General features: G+C 46.6%; 1 protein-coding gene across 1 annotated transcript in view; it reads left to right on the top strand.

The window, feature by feature from the left end:
- LOC147114250 (uncharacterized) overlaps positions 1-19,310 on the top strand; it is a 142,171-nt gene that overhangs the window by 80,699 nt on the left and 42,162 nt on the right. Inside the window, exons 5-6 of the mRNA XM_085995940.1 lie at positions 12,861-13,214; positions 14,696-14,965. Coding sequence (XP_085852066.1) covers positions 12,861-13,214; positions 14,696-14,965 — 624 coding nt within the window. The remainder of the gene's footprint in view (positions 1-12,860; positions 13,215-14,695; positions 14,966-19,310) is intronic.

Below are 19,310 nucleotides of genomic sequence, written 5' to 3'. Positions count from 1 at the left end.
AGCCTCTGGTCTCCATTTTTAACCCAAAGAAGGGCGTTCCGGTGATGACGGCGCAACGGCTGCAAAGATGGTCCCTTTTTCTAGGGGCACATCAATACGACATAGAGTACAAGGGTACGAAACAGCATGGAAACGCTGGTGGGTTGTCGCGCCTGCCGTTGCCTACGTTGGAGGAAGCACCTGCAGTGGACCCTGTTGAGATATTCCATTCGACCATAGTCGAATGTCTACCTGTTACAAACTCAAGTATACAGAGGGAAACCCGAAATGACCCGACACTCTCTCGGTCTATGATTTGACGGTGAAGGGATGGCCAGCACATGGCGACTCACTGTTGCCAGCATTCTCGCCAAGGAGAGAACAGCTGTCAGTGTGCCGGGGGACCTTGATGTGTGGATCCCGAGTGGTAATTCCACCCAAGTTGAGAGATAGAGTGCTCAATGTGCTTCATGAGAGTCATCTGGGAGGGGTAAAAATGAAAAGCCTAGCCAGGGCGTTTGTGTGGTGGCCGGGAATCGATAAAGGAATCGAGGATATGACCAAGAGATGCACAGGATGCCAGAAAGTCCAAAACGCTCCACCACAGGCCCCGCTACACCCATGGGAGTGGTCCTCATCTCCATGGCAACGGGTACACATTGATTTTGCTGGTCCATTTATGGACTCAATGTTTTTAATCGCCGTGGATGCACATTTGAAATGGCCAGAGGTCATCAAAATGTCCTCCACCACCACCGAGAAAACTATTGCAGTCCTACGGACCATCTTCGCCAGGAATGGCTTGCCAGAACAGATTTGCTCCAACAATGGACCAAAGTTTGTGTCCGAGGATTTCCGGAGGTTTTTGAGGAATAATGGGGTAAAACATTACACATCTGCCCCATATCATCCAGCCACAAATGGATTGGCTGAGAGATTTGTTCAGACCTTTAAAAAAGCAATAAAGGCAATGTATAATGACAACATACCACTACAACACAAGGCGGATAATTTCTTGTTTGCTTACCGGAATGCGACACATGCAATCACCAACCAAGCTCCAGCCATAATGTTCTTTAACCGAAGGTTAAGATGTCGCCTGGATTTGCTCAAACCATACATTAGACGAGATGTTGAGGATAAGCAATTCCAGCACATCAATGAGAAGCCAACCGGGAGCTTCAAGATAGGGCAACCAGTCTTGGCCCGCGACTACCGAACAGAAAAATGGCAGCCAGGGACGATATGCACACAGCAGGGACCACTAATGTACACAGTGGACGTTGGAGAGAGCATCGTGAGACGCCATGCTGACCAGATTCTAGAGTCACAGGAACAAGTCAAACCCATACCACGAGCATGCACACCTGGTGATGAACCCAAAGTACAGATTGCGTCTACCTCAGAATCAGTGGTATTGGAAGCTGACGAACCAACCAATGACAATGAGCCAGAATCGACTCCGCCGCAAGAACAGGATACTCGAGAAAGGCAGCCTCCTCAAAGACTGAATTTATAAATGATTACTTCAGTTGATGTATATAGTACAGAGAAAATTGTAATTGTAATTAGTTATTATTTAATTGTTAAATGAATGTTATGTACTGTTTATCTAAAAGGGGAGGAATTGTTGTGTATGTACCTTTACGAGAGAACTGCTTTTATACTGTAGTACCGGCAGTGACCACACCTGTATATAAAGCCGTAGCAGGCTTCTGTACTTTCAGTTCCCGCATACCCTCTGTTCAGTAAACACCTGTTATTACCGTTCTCCTGCAGTCCGTGTGTTATTGATACGCGGACACTACAGTATGTTGGCCTTTATTACAAGACGACTTGAGTATAAGAGTAAAGACGTCTTACTGCAATTATATAGGGCCCTGGTGAGACCACACCTGGAGTATTGTGTACAGTTTTGGTCTCCTTACCTAAGGAAGGATATACTTGCCATAGAGGGAGTGCAACGAAGGTTCACCAGACTGGTTCCTGGGATGGGGGGATTGTCCTAAGAGGACAGATTGAGTAGACTAGGCCTATATTCTCTGGAGTTTAGAAGACTGACAGGTGATCTCAATGAAACATACAACATTCTTACAGGGCTTGACAGGGTAGATGAAGGGAGGATGTTTCCCCCTGGCTGGGGAGTCTAGAACCAGGGGGTCACAGTCTCAGAATAAGGAGTCGGCCATTTAGGACAGAGATGAGGAGAAATTTCTTCACTCAGAGGGTGGTGAATCTTTAGACTTCTTTACCCCAGAGGGCTGTGGAGGCTCAGCTGTTGAGTATATTCAAGACAGAGATCGATAGATTTTTTGATATTAAGGGAATCAAAGGATTTTGGGGACAGTTCAGGAAAGTGGAGATGAGGTAGAAGATCAGCCATGATCTTATAAAATGGCCAAGCAGGCTTGAAGGGCAAAATGGCCGACTCCTGCTCCTATTTCTTATGTTCTTAGGTTCTTATGTCAGCATGTGGGGGCCTGGTGCACATATCAGCATTGAACAAAAAACTGGCCTCTCTCCCCTCAATGCCACTTCTAATCGAGTTCTGCTGCTATTTGAAGTGATCCCAGCTGCTGCATACTCTTGGCTTCAAACAAGCTGGGAGCAGGACTGAGGGAAGAGGGAAGGGCAGGAAATCAATGGCCATGAACAGAGAGGGAAGGATGGAAATGATGGCAATGTAGAGGAGAGATGGTGGGCAAAGGGAAATGACAGAGGCTGGGAGTGGGGCTTTGGGGGAGAAGAGGGGAAAAGCTGAGAGTGGAACTTTGTAGTAGAAGATAAGAATTTGCATTTGTGTGAAATGTTGAAAAAAGACTGTTATTAAAATAGCATCAAGACTATTGATGTGGATCAGGGTAAGGCCAGAACTACCTTAGAGTAATTATTAAATAATTACTGAAATAACACTGTTACACACAAAGAACAGAGAGCACAGAAACAGCATATGTTTTTACTACAGACTGGGCCCTTATTTTTTTCTTTGAAACATCGGTGTAAATATAACATTGCAATACAATGGGCAAATATCAACAACCAGGTCTTGATGGATCTGACAATAAACAGCAAAAGAGTTGAAGGTAGACAGCAACATTCTCACACAGCTCATCAGTTACCAAAGCATAGAGACAATTCTTTTCTAAATATGGTTCACTTTACTCACTGCAAAGGCACAGCATTAAAGTCCACCCTGAATATCTACTCAGCGCTCGTCCAATACACACACCTCGGGTACAACACTGACTGACTTTGGTTGAACATCATTGGTATTACAAGAATTGTACCAGCAGTTATGGTGCTCTGTGATTGTTAGCATCTGAGATCAATAGATTGGGTGTGGAAGGAGGGCGGATGGTTTTAATGTGGCCCGGTTCTGTACAGGTAACTGAATGGGGAACCACTTCACCAACTGTCGAGAGGCAAGTGGGGCAGAGGAACAAGGTTACAGCCAATATTTGTTTCTCTTGTCTAGAATTGTCAAAGTAAATGAGGCAGTTCAACATCTGAAGGTAGAGAATCTGAATTGATGCATTTTTTTTGTGATACCAGAGTATAAAACAAAAACAGTGAATGCTTTCAGTAACATAGCATCTTGAAGAAAGAAAAAAATAGGCTTCACTGAGGCAGAATGAAGTGGCTGTCAGTATTAGTGAGAAAATTAAGAGAGGTGATTGAAAGCTTGGTCAAAGAAGACACAGCAAGACGTGAAGGGGTTTAGGCAGGGAGTTCCAGAGGTTTGGGTAGAGGGGAGATCGGAGGCGTCGATGAGGGGGGGTGGTGGATTGAGATCGAAGGCCGGAGGGAAGATCGGAAGGGTCATGGGGAGATCGGAGGCCGCAGGCGGGGAGTGCAGAGAAGGGATGGGTGGATTAGAAAGACCGGGGTGATGGAGGTGAGATCGGAAGGATTGGGTCGGTGGGAGATTGTGGCTTGGGAGTGTGTCTGATCAGGGAGTCGGTGGCGGGGGGAGCAGGTAAACTGGATCCAGCAGGCAATTGGAAAGGCACTTACCTGCTGGATCCAGCAGTCCTTGCATCCCTTTCGCTGTTGAGTTTCTTGAGGACCGGGAATCCCAGCCGGCCAGGGTTCAATTTAAAATGGAGATTAAATCTGAGGCAAGCCGCTTCATTATAATATTTAAATGACCAACTCATCTCCTGGGAGTGGATTGGTCATCCTGTCCCCCGTCCCGCTGTAGGGTTCTCAAAATTCCCACATTCCCCAAAGTTAGTGGCCCCGATTTTTGGCTTGTGTGGGAAATGGTCGGGTTTCCCCGAATGTGGGGTTTCTGACACACCTAAAAAAGGGTCAGCCAGCTCCACGCAATTTTCCCTCAATTGGCCAATTAATTCCCAGCATGTGGGAAGCCTTGCTAATTGTCCAATTCGAGTCAGAAATCCCCACAGTATGATGTCATCATTCGTGGTGCTTTCAAGGTCCATAGCAAGCACTGCATCCTCTGAAGGCTTCCAAATGAACCATACAGGATGGCAGAGGAGCCTGCAGCAGCTGTGGACAGTGCCAGACCCCGAGCTGCCTTCAAATTCGACGAGGCTTCACTGCAGGCATTATTGGATGGGGTTAGGGCCCACAGGGAGGTCCTCTTCCCTAGGTCAGGGAGGAAGAGGCCTCCCACTGAGACCAATGCTGCATGGATGCAGGTGTCAGCAGATGCCAACTCGCTGGGAGTCACCAGAAGAACCTTGGCATTACATCTCTAACTCCTTCCTTTACTCCCCCACAATACCATCCAGAGCCCCCGTCCTCACTGTGGAGGAGGAAGAGGCTGTGCAGCCAGACTCCTCAGAGGAAGCTCCAACCTCTGAGGGCACAGCGTCAGCAGAAGTAAGCGCACCCAGCAGCAGCGCAGACACTCACACCTCGGGGGGACCTTCAGGACATAGAGTAGTGTTGTCACCTGGTGTTTCACAGCTCACAAGTGAGCCTCATCAGATTCTGGAGACAGGGACAGCAGTGGAGAGTCCTCGTCAGAGGGCGCAGGACTCTGCCAGCTCAGCTCAGCTGCACTGCATGTCGACCCTCTGCCTCTGGGTCCATCCGCAAGAGAAGAGGTGATGGATCTCCATGCACAGATGCAGGAGTCTCTGGCAGGTTTTGTCTTCAGGGTCGCGAGTGTGGAGCGAAAGGAGGAGTCCATAGCGACCATGAGCAGAGCCTTTGTGGAGTCATTGGCGCATGAACGCATCACCATGGAAAGGTTGGCAACCTCCATGGAGGAGATAACTCGCCAGGGTACGGAAAACATGGTGAGTGCTCATAAGAGAATGACATCTCTTGAGGAGCGTTGGCCATCTGTTGAACAGAGAAACCAGATCTTCATGGAAGTCCTTCTGAGTAGGACTGCCAGTGCAGAAACGGGTCCCCATGGCCTCCTAAAGCGCAGCAAGGTGCTCTCAAGCCACTTCCAAGCGCTGGCCCCTTCTGGCCTGTGCAGGTTCAGGTGAGTGAGCAGCAGCCTGGTGCTCCTGGTGCTCATCCTGCTGTTCCTGGTTCTGCTGCTGCCGCCTCTGCTGCTGGAGATCCTCAAATGGCAAGAAGGGAAGGAAAATAATGCATCCCATACTTCTCGTAGATGCCTCCGCTGAGGAAGCGCTGAGTGAGAGTGGCGAGAGGGGCTTCCCAGGAGATTGCATTGGAGAAGTGTGTGAGGCTCCAACCTTCCACAGGTATGCCTAAGCCTTGAAGAAGAAGCCCCAAACCTGCAACAACAAGGTCCTTCAACATACAAATGCTGTCACTTTAAATCGTAGCTTCTCCAATTGACCTGCAGCTGACAGCAAGCAAGCCGGCAAGCTTCACGCCAGGTTTCATCAGCGGGGTTCCCCGCAGGCGGGGTTGATGTGGGGAAAGCCCCAAAGTTGCAACGGCCCCGGAAAATCTTCTTCAACAAGGTCATTATTGGCCATTAGTGTGCCGAAGGCCAGTCCCGCCAGCGGCGGCCGGGACTGAAGCGGGTCGCGGGGAAACGGCGGTCCGAAAGTCAGACGGGGCGGGGAATCAGGCGGGGGGGGTCCTGACCCGCTTTTTCGCCAATTTTCGGCCCCCGGCCGCCTGAAAATCTGCTCGACGGCGGCCAGAAAATTGACCCCAGTAATAAAGGGACCCTGAAGGACAAAGTTATTAATAAGGGTACCCTAAAGAAAATGGCTTCTGGACCTCATGGCAGAAGCCTGCAAGATTGGAAAGCAGGACCCTGCAAAAACGGCAGGCCAAATTCAAAAGGGCTTTGAAAACCCTGACATGCCTGGTCCTGTGAAAGACTTGTTGGCCCCGATTTTCTGCCAACCGTCGGGCGGATTTTCAGGCGGCCAGGGGCCAAAAATCGCCGTAAAAGCGGGTCACGACCCCCCCCACCTGATTCCCCGCCCCATCCGACTTTTGGACCGCCGTTTCTCCGCGACCCGCTTCAGTCCCGCCCGCCGCTGGCGGGACTGGCCGTCGGAACACAAATCACTAATTATTACCTTGTTTAAGTAGATTTTGAGGGGACGTTGCGATTTTGGGGCTTTCCCCACGTGAAACACGCCTGCGGGGAACCCCGCTGATGAGACCTGGCATGAAAAGAGTTGGCTTGCTTGCTTGCAGCTGCAGGTCAATGAGGACTGAAGAGATTTAAACAGGCAGCATTTGCAGGCTGCAGGACCTTGTTGATGAAGGCTTCAGGGAACTTTTTGAAGGCTTAGGCACAGCTATAGAAAGTTGGAGCCTCACAAACTTCTCTAGTGTGAGCTCATGGGGAGCCCCTCTCACCACCCTAACTCAGCGCCTCCTCAACGGAGGCATCTGCCAGAAGCATGGGAGGCCTTTGGTACCTTCCCTTCCTGGCATTAGCAGATCTCCAACAGCAGAGGAGGCTGGAGCAACTCCAGCAGCAGCATCACCAGCAATACCAGCAGCACCAGCTGGAGCGGCAGGCTGCGGCTCACCCACCTGAGGCAGCACGAGCCAGAAGGGGTCAGCGAATGGACGGCCGTCGGCGCAGGAGATACCCCCCAAACAGGGTGTACAGACACAGGGTCAGCTACCTCAACATGACTGAGCAGCAGTGCCAGAGGCGGCTCCGACTTTCGCGAGAGTTTGTGACTGACATCTGCGCAATGCTGCGGCAAGACCTGGAGCCCAGAGCAACAGGTCCACACTACTTACCAGTGGCCATCATAGTCACCACCGCACTCAACTTTTATGCCTCAGGCTCCTTCCAGGGATCAGCAGCAGACATCAGCGGCATCTCCCAGGCTGCCGCACACACATGCATCACACAGGTAACCGATGCCCTCTTTGCAATCGCGCAAAATCACATCCATTTCACCCGGGATCGCGCAAGTGTGAGGGCGCGAGCGCGTGGATTCGCTCAGCTGGCAGACTTTCCAAGGGTGCAGGGCATCATTAACTGCACACATGTGGCCCTTAGGGTACCCCACCATAATCCAGGAGTTTTTGTCAACCGCAAGGGCTTCCACTCCCTTAACGTTCAGCTGGTGTGTGACCACAAGAAGGTGATTTTGCATGTTTGTGCCAGGTTCCTTTGCAGCTGCCATGACTTCTTCATACTGCGCCAGTCTACTGTGCCTCCACTATTCAGTCCGCCAAACGAACTTCAAGGATGGCTACTTGGAGACAAGGGATATCCCCTGCGCTCTTGGCTAATGACGCCGTTGAGGAGACCAACCAGCGAAGCTGAGGAGCGCTACAACTCCAGCCACATTACCACGAGATGCATTATCGAGTAAGCCATCGGATTGCTGAAGATGCGCTTCAGATGCCTCGATAGACCAGGTCGAGCCCTACAGTACTCATCAGCCAGGGTCTCCAAAATCATTGTGGTATGCTGTGTGCTTCACAATATGGCACAGCGTCGTGGCTTGCCGATTCCGCAGGTCCAAGAGGCTCCTCACAGAGCCGCCTTGGATGAGGATGATGCTGAGGAGGAGGAGAAGGAGGAGGATGAGGGGGAGGACAGAAACGAGCATCCTGCAGAGTCACGCCAACCAGCGGCACCAGTGCGTGAGAACATTGCTGGGCGGAATGCAAGGAACGCACTCATCCTGGGCAGATTTGCGTAGCCTGGTACATCAAACACTGCAGCTTCTGAACTGACCATGGACATTGGCCCATCCCTGCACTTTCCACAACTTTGACCAGCTTGCAGTCATCTGCAAGTTATCCTAAGGCCTCTATGTGACATCCCCATTCGCCAAATGACAGACACCATAACTGCAGCAGCTGGCACCAGATTTTTTATGTACAGGAAAATGATGGCATTAAAACTATTTACAAGACTGGATGGTGGAATAGTTATGTGAATGTGAGCATTGAGAGAGATGGAATGGGTAAGGGTGCATGGATGTGACTGTGAAGTGGGATGTGGAAGAAGAGATTGCTGAAGCTGAGTGCTGTTGGGGAAAGGCAATGGGGATGAGGTTGAGGGTGATGGAAACTTCATACTTGCTTTCCCTGTGTGGTGAAGGTCATGGAAGCGCTTCCTGCACTGCAGCCAGGTGCGACAGGTGACACCCAGAGAGTTTACCTCTGCTGCCACCTCCATCCAGGCAGCTGTGGACTCTTTGGGAGGCCTCTTCCTCCCTGAGCGAGGGTAGAGGACCTCCCTGTGGGCCCTTACCCCATCCACCAAGGTCTGCAATGACGTCTCGTTGAATTTGGCCGCAGCTCGGCCTCTGCTGCTGGCAGCAGCTGGTGCAGGCTCCTCTGCCATTGTGCAAGAGTGGTTGAGAAGCCTGCAGAGGTGGAGAAGCTTGCTGAACACTTTGAAAGCATCACGAATGATGGCATCATTACGTGGGGATTTCTGACTCGATTTAGACAATTAGCAAGGCTTCCCACATGCTGAGAATTAATTGGCCAATTGAGGGAAAATTGTGTGGAGCTGGCTGAAACCTTTTTACGTGTGTCAGAAACCCCACATTTGGGGAAACCCGACCATTTCCCACACAAGCCAAAAATCGGGGCCTTAATCTTGAACCCATCAAACCTTTGCATAAATAATTGGCTACAGTTCGAAGTAGCTACCAAGCCAGGAAGACGCTGATTAAACATTATGAATAACAAACACCCAAGATATTAAAGCCATTTAGCAACGAGAGAACCGCCCCAAAAGCAGTTAAGGTGAACGACTATAATCACTTTAACGAGCCCGCCAAAAATTAGACAAAGAGCTAACCCTGATTTGGCGCGCAGATAACAACCTCCAAAGCAGTATAATTGCAGGCCCACCAGTAACCAAAAGTGTGCAGCAAGCGGGCAAGTGAGGCGAGATGAATGGCAAGGCCGACGAGTAAGTAGAGAAGGGCAGTGTGGAGAAGCGTTGGGGGACGAGCAGGCACACGCTCAGGTCCAGAGTTACTCGAAACTCAAAGAAGCAGACTGGCACGGTGGGGCAGGCTCGACCGAAGACGGCTAGGCCGCAACTGCAGCCTCACACGAGGAACGACCACGAGCACTGCGGTAACAAAGGGCAGGGTAAACCATACCTTCAGATCATTATCACTGCACAGGTAGTGATCTAGGCCACCGCGACTCAGTCAACACCGAAGACCGCCAACCGAACCCCAACCACAACAAAACTTTGACGACCAGGCCACCAGCAGAAGAACAAAACCCGAAGTTTTCCACTCCACAAGGTAAAGTGCCCAACAAAGACTTTACTCCCTATCTCTAATGGAGAAAAGAGGGTACTTTACACAGACGACTCCACCACCACGCCCTGGGACCACGTGATGACGGCAGGCCCCAAAGGACACAAAGAGTGAACCCCAAAACCGCAACCAGCTTAGTCGACAGGATTCTACCTGTTCAGAAACCCTTATTGGTGATCATAATCCCTGGCCCCTTATAGCGCAATCTAGTTAGATATTGGGGGTGGGACAAGGGTAGGGGGATTATTAATGTGATTTTTCCCTCGATGTGCCGAGTGTTTCCCATTCCTAATTAAGTGTACTCTTCTATGCCTGTAACTATTCCAGTAATTTTCAGTGTTGTAATTTTATTGTGCCTTTAATAAAAATACAGTTTTCTTGCACCAAACCAGTTGTCTACTCCAATTCTGTATCGCCGCCTGTACCTAAGTCCGGTGTCTAGGACCCAGGGGTGCGGGAGTGATTTGAACCGCTCAAAACCCTGTCAGAGGCAAAGCCGACTACACACACGCCACCCCCTACACCGCCAACGTTAAAAACCGGAAGTGGGCGGGTTGGGGTTGGTTTATGATTTTTAACATGTTAACATCCAACCCAACCCAAACCCAGCCATTTTAGGGGTTTAAATATACCCCCTTTGACTTTGTGCAACAGTACGACAACTTTGTGAGATGTAAAACATGCTGCCAATTCACGATCAATCGTTTTACACTATCGCACAAAGCCAAATTACCCCCATGTTTCTGGAAGACAGCATCATGATCGCTCCCTAGACAATAAGGAAAGGAATTCCAACATTCCAATTTTTTCAGCTGCCAAGTTTTATTGCAGCAACAATTAAAGCAAGTCTGGGTTAGTCTTGCTGAGTTATTTGAAGGAAGAAAGATAATAAAATAATAATGCACAGGTGTAAAGTCTGTGCAAAATGTCAAATACAGAAGGAGACAGATGTTCACAGTGAAGAAACCTGCTAGTTGCCACCAACTCAAACAACCGCGTCTTTGCTTTAAGGATTATGTTAAAGTGGGAGAGGCCCATGGAGCAGACGTGTGCCCATATCACATGGGGGAGGCGAGCACTGGAGGCAGAATTTTGCCAAAATTCGTGAAATTCTGCATGGGATCTTCTTTGAACATTGATTCCAGGTAAATGAGGATTGCACTAGCCTGAAGAAAATCATATTTAAACCATTTCAAAATTGCTCTGTGCAAAATTTAGTTCTAATGTAGGGTTCTCAAAATTCCCTCATTCCCCAAAGTTATGGATAAAGGGACCCTGTATGAACAAGTTATTAAAAACAGGGTACCCAAAATGGCTTCTGTAACCTCATGACCAAAACTGACAGGATTTTAAAAGCAAGGCCCTGCAAACAGGCAGGCACTTTTTCAAACCTGAAACGAAACTTAAAATGCATGAATCTGTGAAAAGACTTTGTGGAGCCAGACAGCTGAAGCAAACACAGTATATGCATTCTTTCACCTTGAAACAGATCAAGCTAGAATGGGCCTAAATCGAGGCCATTAGGTTTCTGCATATTTAATCGGTAACAGCTCACAGTAGCCATCAAGGCAGGATGGGACAATTAAGATTCATAAATGACAAACAACCAGGATATCGAGGCCATTAAACACAGAGACAACCACTCCAGAAGTCATTAAAGTAAATGGCTGGAGTCATTTTAAACGAGCCTGCCAAACGTTAGACAAAGGACTGACCTGATTTGGCGCGTAGATAAGGAATGAAGAACGGGTATAATTGTAGGCCCATCAGTGGTGATCGGTCACTTGCTCCTGCCCTCATCTTTGGCCTTGGCCTCCAGCTTCTCGTTCTCGTGCCCTGGCCTCGTGGCGGGCCCTCTTCTCGCTCCCCTTGCCGCTCAACACCAAGGACGCCCATTACACCGGGGCCAAACGCGGGAGGAGAAAAGAACCCGATTTGAAAGCACACAGGACACACAGGCCACAAATGGGCAGACGAGACGAGACGAAGAATACGGTAAACCAATAAGGGCAGAGAAGAGCAGCGGAACGACGCGGTGGGGGACAAACGCCTAGTTATAAGCTGGCGTTTGAAGAATAATTTGGCGTTACATGCATAGACAGTAAAACCCCAGAACCATAGCCCAGTTTAAGAATAAGTTGGCGTTCGAAGGATGGGTAGCAAAATCAAGACAAATGGCCTAGTTATAAGCTGGTGTTTGTTAAATGGTCAATAATAGCCCAGTTTAAGAATAAACTGGCGTTCGAAGCTTGGATAGCAAAATCATTAGATGGTAAAGACCGCCAACCGACCCCAACCACAACATTACCGTCGACAACTGCCCGAGAAAGAAGAAGAAGAAGACCCATCACGACTCGACGACGACTTTAGCTGAGGAAAAGGAGGGTGCTTCGCATAAACAACTTCAGTGCCGCACCCTGTGACCACGTGGCAACGGGATACCTCAAAGGACAGAAAGAGTGGACCTCAAAACCAACCCAGTTAAAGCAACAGGTTTTGGATTGGTGAGCATGAATTCCTGGCCCCTCATAGCTTAATCTAGTTAGGTATAGGGGGTGGGATAAGGATAAGGGGATTGTTAATGTAGTAGTTTTTCCCTCGATGTGCCATGTGTTCCCCATTCCCATTTAAGTGTAATTGTTTATGCCTGTATCCATATCAGTAATTCTCATAAGATTGTGTTTTATTCTGCTTTTAATAAAATTCTGGTTTTCTTGCACCAAACCACTTGTCTACTCGATTTTCTGTATCGCCGCCTGTACCTAAGTCCGGTGTCTAGAACCCAGGGGTATGGGAGCGATTCGAATCACTCAAAGACAGTCAGAGGTGAAGCTGACTGGGCACACGCCACCCCCCTACACTAAGCAGCCTGCAGCCGCCACCAGCGGGAGTCCAGGTTACTGGCCCAGCCTCAGAATGTTGGGCCCGTGATGTCATGGAGTCATCCAGGGCACAAAATCTCATCGTATTAAAAATCAACAATGTTTCATTAAAAAATGCTGTTGCCTTATGAATATTGAATTTACCCAAGTTGTACATTTTTTAAACAATTCATAGCTTTGACAAAAACTTGATCAAATAAAATTATGATAATCAAAATGCAAAATAGGCTTATATGATTGTGGCCAATAATTATTCTCTCTTTTCTCTGTAACTCAACAACAGTAAAAATATAACACGTTGTTCTCTGTCTCTCTATCGCAGATTTATATAGGAAGAATTATACACTTTATCGGGCAGGCACAGATCAGAGTGAACTCTCCCTGATTTGCTATGATTATTATGATAATTGTGTTCACTCTTACACTCATGCTGCATGGACCTGGAGGTCACATCATCTTCAAAATCAGGAGAAAAGAATAGCATCTGCTTCGAAATCTCAGCTCATCAATGTAGACAGGACCTACTTTGGGAGTCGACTGGTGCCCACAGAGACAAAGTTTAATGGCAAGAACTTCAGTGTGAGGATTGTCCCCGTACTGTTTGAAGATGCAGGAGTTTACACAAGTTCTCTGGGACCACATAAAATGGTGACCATTAAACTAATCACAGTTAAAGGTAGGAGACAGAATGTTGCATGTATTTTCAATGATAAAGTTGGGTAGAGTTTCCGCTTTTGGCACAATCGGCAATTCTGGCACAAATTGCGCCCAAAATTCCACCCGTTTTGAAAAGTGTTTTTTTTACTCCACGTTTTTGCTCAAACTCATTTGCATATCGCCGAAGATGAAATCTGCCCTGAACAAGCATAAATAGGCAGCGTTTTAAAATGTAATTTAAAAATCTTAGGGCTAGATTTTCAGTTGCTTGCGCCAGCAGTTAGCGCCTTAAGAGAAGTGATTTTCGGGCGCTATTCGTGTAGCGCCCGGGCGCAGCGCAGTTTGCGCCCCGCCCCAAATTAAGTTGCCCGTTAGCGCCGGCGCAAAGTTTAGCGGCCGCCCGGATGCGCGCGCAGAAAATGACGTCACATCCTCGTGCAACGCCCTTTGGCCGCCCCGAATCCAAACTTCAGTCGGACCGCCCCATTCTGCGGCTGGCGTCCACAGCGTTTGTAAAATGGAACGCAACACACCCTGGGGAGCGCAAATTAAAGGGCACTCCTCCTGCACTATAAACGGCAGTCTGCATGTGTTGTGTGGAAGGATCCAGTGTGTTGTTGTGAACGGTTCCTCCTCCTCCTCCTCCTCCTCCTCCTCCTCCTCCAAAAACACATGCACCCTTCCCCTTTAAGAGCTCACTGGCACCAGAGTGTCTGCCGTGCGCTGCGCCCGAGCTCGGGCGCTGCGCTCTGCACCGCCGGCTTAGCGCCTAAAGATAGTAGTGGAACGCCTCTTTTAGCGCTCCACCAACCTCTTAGGGCGAAGCCACTGAATTTCCGGCAACGGGGCGCTACTTTGGGGCGGGCGCTAACTTCGGGCGGGCGCTAAGGTTAGCGCCCCAAAACTGTCTATACTGAAAATCTAGCCCTATAATCCTGGATACATTTAAGAATAGTAACTTGGTGTAGTTTGCTTAATAAAGCTGAAAGTGGGTTTATCACAAAGAGTAAGCATTTTAAATTACAGTATTGATCCACCACCTGTGAGTAACCGATTTTAAATGACTGAAAATGACTTTAAAAAATGTACAGATATATTTTCTAGTTAGATTGGGGCACAGTAGTCAGTTCCTTAGTAAATTTTTAAAAAGTTCATGGAGAATCTTTCCGTGTCCTTGCAACCAAAAGATCAAGGTTAATTTTTGGAACCTCCTCGAAGGCCTGCTAACGGGTGCAATTAGCAGAAACTCCAAATGGAGATTAATTCACCCGGGGGGCGTGGACAGTTCTGTGGTTGGGGCCTGCTTCTAGCGTGATATTTTTAAAACTAGCGCAAGAGATCGCAGAAACTCGAGTTGCGCTAAACGCAAATTATACTTAAAATTCCACGATCGTTTGCGCCGGTTACACCAATATCGGGCGAAATACGCCATATAAACAGCGCAATCGAGCAGAAACTCCTGGACATTGTTTAAAATCTAAATGATTTTCTTGTTTACAGTCACAGCTGAACCACCTGATGCAGTGACTAAGGGAGACACCGTTACCCTGACCTGCTCTGTCTCTGATGTCACTGAATCAATGAGACTTGTTTGGATCAATAGTGATGGCAAAACTGTTGAAGAGAAAACTTTTAAGGACCAGAAGCCGGAAGAGGATTTGTTACGGCTGATTATTCAGAAAGCCGATAGAGACAGAAGGAACTGGACATGTGTTTTGTTTCATCAAAACATGCCCAGTGTTTTAATTCCATATTATCTGAAGGTTAACAGTAAGTGTCTCAGGTTTTGCACTTTTAACCTCCATAGAAAGTTCTTGTCACTCACTGCTCTTTTATTATGATAACCTCTTACTTTTCAGATCCTATTGCACTCCACATTACTCAGGGTTCAGTCATAGGTGTTCACATATAAACAATTTAACATCAAAAATCAAAATATACAATCAAAGCAATAGAGAGGAGCTGAAGAGGAGAACTTTTATTTATATCTTTGGGGTCCATTACACTCCTGTAAGGAGCCTTTTAAATGTTAAATCCCCTCCTGCCCACTGTAATAAGACTAGATGCCAGTAACAAAATGGTTTTTCTTGCATCCAGTGTTGCTGTGGTGGGTAATGATGGAAATTGTGAATCATGATGTCACTCTGTCCCTGCCACTCATTTGAATATGACCAATAATTGACCAATGGCACTTCTGGATTGAAATCCTGGACGTGGTTTTGATTGGCCGGGGATTGATTGGCCGGGGATTGATTGGGCCGGGAATGATTGGGCGGGGAATGATTGATCCAGGAAAGTTTGGCTGGGGAATGATTGGTCCAGGAATAATTGACCGGGGAATGATTTGTCCAGGAATGATTGGTCGGGGAATGATAGAAAAGGCTGTCTCGTCGACTCAAGATCTGATTAAGAAGGGAGCAGAAATAACTTGCTCGCTATTTATTCTGATAATTTTGACTTTATTGCTCTGGAAGCTACAGCTCCAGGTTACTTGTTTTGGAGTAAATTTGCCTCTGAATTGCACCCAGCAATAGACTGGGGGATCTGAGAGGACAGGACTCTGACACTCAGTTGCATCAATTTATATTGGTCAACTAACTTCAGGGCCAACTATCAGAAAACGCATACAGGAAATTCAGACGCTGTGCTATTCAGGTGCAAAACAATAGCACAGGATTTGCATCCATTGTTCCTGTGCACAGGGACCAATTTTCAGATGCTATTTTGGTGCTAAAACCAGGAAAATCACCCCTTAAATGTTTGGGATAGATTCCATGATAAAGTAAATGGATGATGATGTCTGGTAGGAGTGAGCTTCTTGAGTTAACTGGCCTTATTTTCATAGAATAATACCGAACAGAAGGAGCCCATTCGGCTTATCATTATTATGCTGGGATCATATTTGTATCATATTTTCTTTTATTTGGTTTGTGCCACATCATGGTCACAGTCTCATTCCATGGTAATGTCTTGCTGCTCTAATATGCATTATGATGCCATTCCTGAGGAAGCATTGTCATGGATTAATTCTTGCTCAATATTATGGCCAGAAAGATATTGTAAACATTTTCTGTCCTAATTCTGTACCAATTTTCTCCTCTTTTCTCTTCTCCTCACATGTTGAGGTAGAACATAAGAACATAAGAAATAGGAATGGGAGTAGGCCCCTCAAGCCTGCTCCCCCATTCAGTAAGATCATGGCTGATCATCAACCTCAACTTCACTTTTCGGCCCGATCTCCGTATTCCTTGATTCCCCAACAGTCCAAAAATCTATCTATCTCAGCCTTGAATATACTCAATGACTCAGCATTCACAGCCTTCTGGGGCAGAGAATTCCAAAGATTTACAACCCTCTGAGTGAAGAAATTCTTCCTCATCTCAGTCTTAGTCTACCCCTTATCCTGAGACTGTGCCCCCGAGTTCTAGACACTCCAACCAGGGGAGCATCTACCCTGTCAATATGTTTCAATGAGATCACCTCTCAGTCTTCTCCAGAGTATAGGCCCATTCTATTCATCTCTCCTCGTAGGACAACCCTCTCATCCCAGGAATCAGTCTAGTGAACATTCGTTGCACCACCTCCAAGGCAAGTATATCCTTCCTTAGCTAAGGAGACTAAAACTGTGCCCAGTACTCCAGGTGTGGTCTCACCAAGGCCCTGTACAATTGTAGCAAGGCTTCCTTACTCTTATACTCCAACCCCCTTGCAATAAAGGCCAACATACCATTTGCCTTCCTTATTGCTTGCTTTACCTGCATGCTAGCTTTCTGTGTTTCTTGCACGAGGACACCCAAATCTCTCTGAACACCAACATTTAACAGTTTCTCACCATTTAAAAAATATTCTGTTTTTCTATTCTTCCTACCAAAGTGAATAACCTCACATTTCCTTGCATTATACTCCATCTGCCACCTTACTGCCCACTCACTCAGTCTATCTATATCCCTTTGCAGACTCTTTGTCCTCCTCACAGCTTACTGTCCCACCTAGCTTTGTATCATCAGCAAACTTGGATACATTACACTCGGTCCCTTCATCTAGATCCTTAATATAGATTGTAAATAACTGAGGCCCCAGCACTGATCCTGGTGGCACCCCACTAGTTACAGCCTGCCAACCTGAAAAAGACCCGTTTATCCCTACTCTCTGTTTTCTGTCCGTTAACCAATCCTCTATCCATCCTAATATATTGCCGCCAACCCCATGAGCCCTAATCTTATGTAATAACCTTCTATGTGGCACCTTATCGAATACCTTTTGGAAATCCAAATATACGACATCCACTGGTTCCCCTTTAACTTCCCATGTCCGTTACATCCTCAAAAAACTCTAATAAATTTGTCAAACACAATTTCCCTTTCATAAAACCATGTTGACTCTGCCTAATCATGTTATGATTTTCTAAGTGCCCTGATACCACTTCCTTAACAATGGATTCCAGCATTTTCCTGATGACTAATGTCAGGATAACTGGCCTGTAGTTCCCTGTTTTCTCTCTCCCTCCTTTCTTGAATCGCGGTGTTACATTTGCTACCTTCCAATCCACTAGGGAATTTTGAAAGAGCAAAACCAATGCATCCACTATCTCAGCACCCACCTCTTTTAGAACCCTAGGATGTAGGCCGTCAGGTCCAGGGGATTTGTCGCTTTTTAGTCCCATTATTTTCTCTAGTACTTTTCCTCTACTTATATTAATTATGTTAAGCTTCTCATCCTCGTTAGACCATTGGTTCCCCATTATTTTTGGTATGCTTTTCGTGTCTTCTAATGTGAAGACAGATACAAAATATTTGTTTAACGTTTCTGCCATTTCCTTATTCCCCATAATAATTTCTCCTGTCTCAGTCTCTAAAGGACCAAAATTTACTTTTGCTACTCTCTTCCTTTTTGCATACTTGTAGAAGCTCTTACAATCTGTTTTTATATTTCTTGCTAGTTTTCTCTTATATTCTATTTTTTCCCTTTTTATCAGGTTTTTGGTCATCCTTTGCTGGTTTCTGAAACTCTCCCAATCCTTAGGCTTATTACAATTCTTCGCAATATTATAAGCTTCTTCTTTCAATCTAATGCTATTCTTAACTTTTTTAGTTAGCCATGTATGGACCACTTTTCCTGTGGAGTTTTTGTTTCTCAATGGAATGTATTTTTGTTGAGAATTATGAAAGATTTCTTTAAATGCTAGCCACTGCTTATCTACCGCCATACCTTTTAATCAATTTTTCCAATCTACCTTAGCCAACTTGCCCCTCATATCTATGTAATTGGCTTTATTTAATTTTAAGACTCTAGTTTCAGACTAAGGCAAGTCACTCTCAAACTTAACGTGAAATTATATCATATTATGATCACTCTGCCCCAGAGGATCCTTTACTATGAGATTGCTTATTAACCTAGCCTCATTACACAATACAAGACCTAAAATAGCTTGTTCCCTGGTTGGTTTCAAGATGTATTGTTCTAGGAAAATCTCTTGAATGCATTCCAGGAACTCGTCCTCCAGACTACCTTTGCCAATTTGATTTGTCCAGTATTTATGTAGATTAAAGTCCCCCACCATTATTGCATTACCTTTGTTACAAGTTCCTACTATTTTTTGATTAATATTCTGTCCACCAGTATAGCTACTGTTAGGGGGCATATATATTACTCCCACCAGTGTTTTCTGCCCCTTGTTATTCCTTATCTCCACCCATATTGATTCTACTTCCTGATCTTCCGAGCCAAGATCCTTTCTTCCTACTGTCCTTATGTCATCCTTTATTATCTGGGCTATCCCCTTTTCCATTCTGCCTGCCTTTTCAAAACGTCAAGTACCCTGGAACATTTAGTTCCCAACCTTGGTCACCTTGCAAACATGTCTCTGTGATGGCCATTAGATCAAACCCATTTATCTCTATTTGTGCCACTAGTTCATCTATCCTGTTACGAACGCTTCATGCATTCAGACAAAGAGCCTAAATTAAAATATTTTACCATTATTCCCTGCTTTGACCTTATTCTCTGCTGCACTGCTACCACTAAACTTTCTGTCCCTTCCTGTCACACTCTGCTTATTTTAAACCAAATCACTACACTGCTCTATTGCCTTGACCTTTCTCTTTAGATTTCTAAA

Source organism: Somniosus microcephalus, chromosome 8 (assembly GCF_052327205.1).
Source record: "Somniosus microcephalus isolate GS21.2 chromosome 8, FLI_Smic_1.0, whole genome shotgun sequence".
NCBI lineage: Eukaryota > Metazoa > Chordata > Chondrichthyes > Squaliformes > Somniosidae > Somniosus > Somniosus microcephalus.
This window is presented reverse-complemented; position numbering and strand designations above follow the sequence as displayed.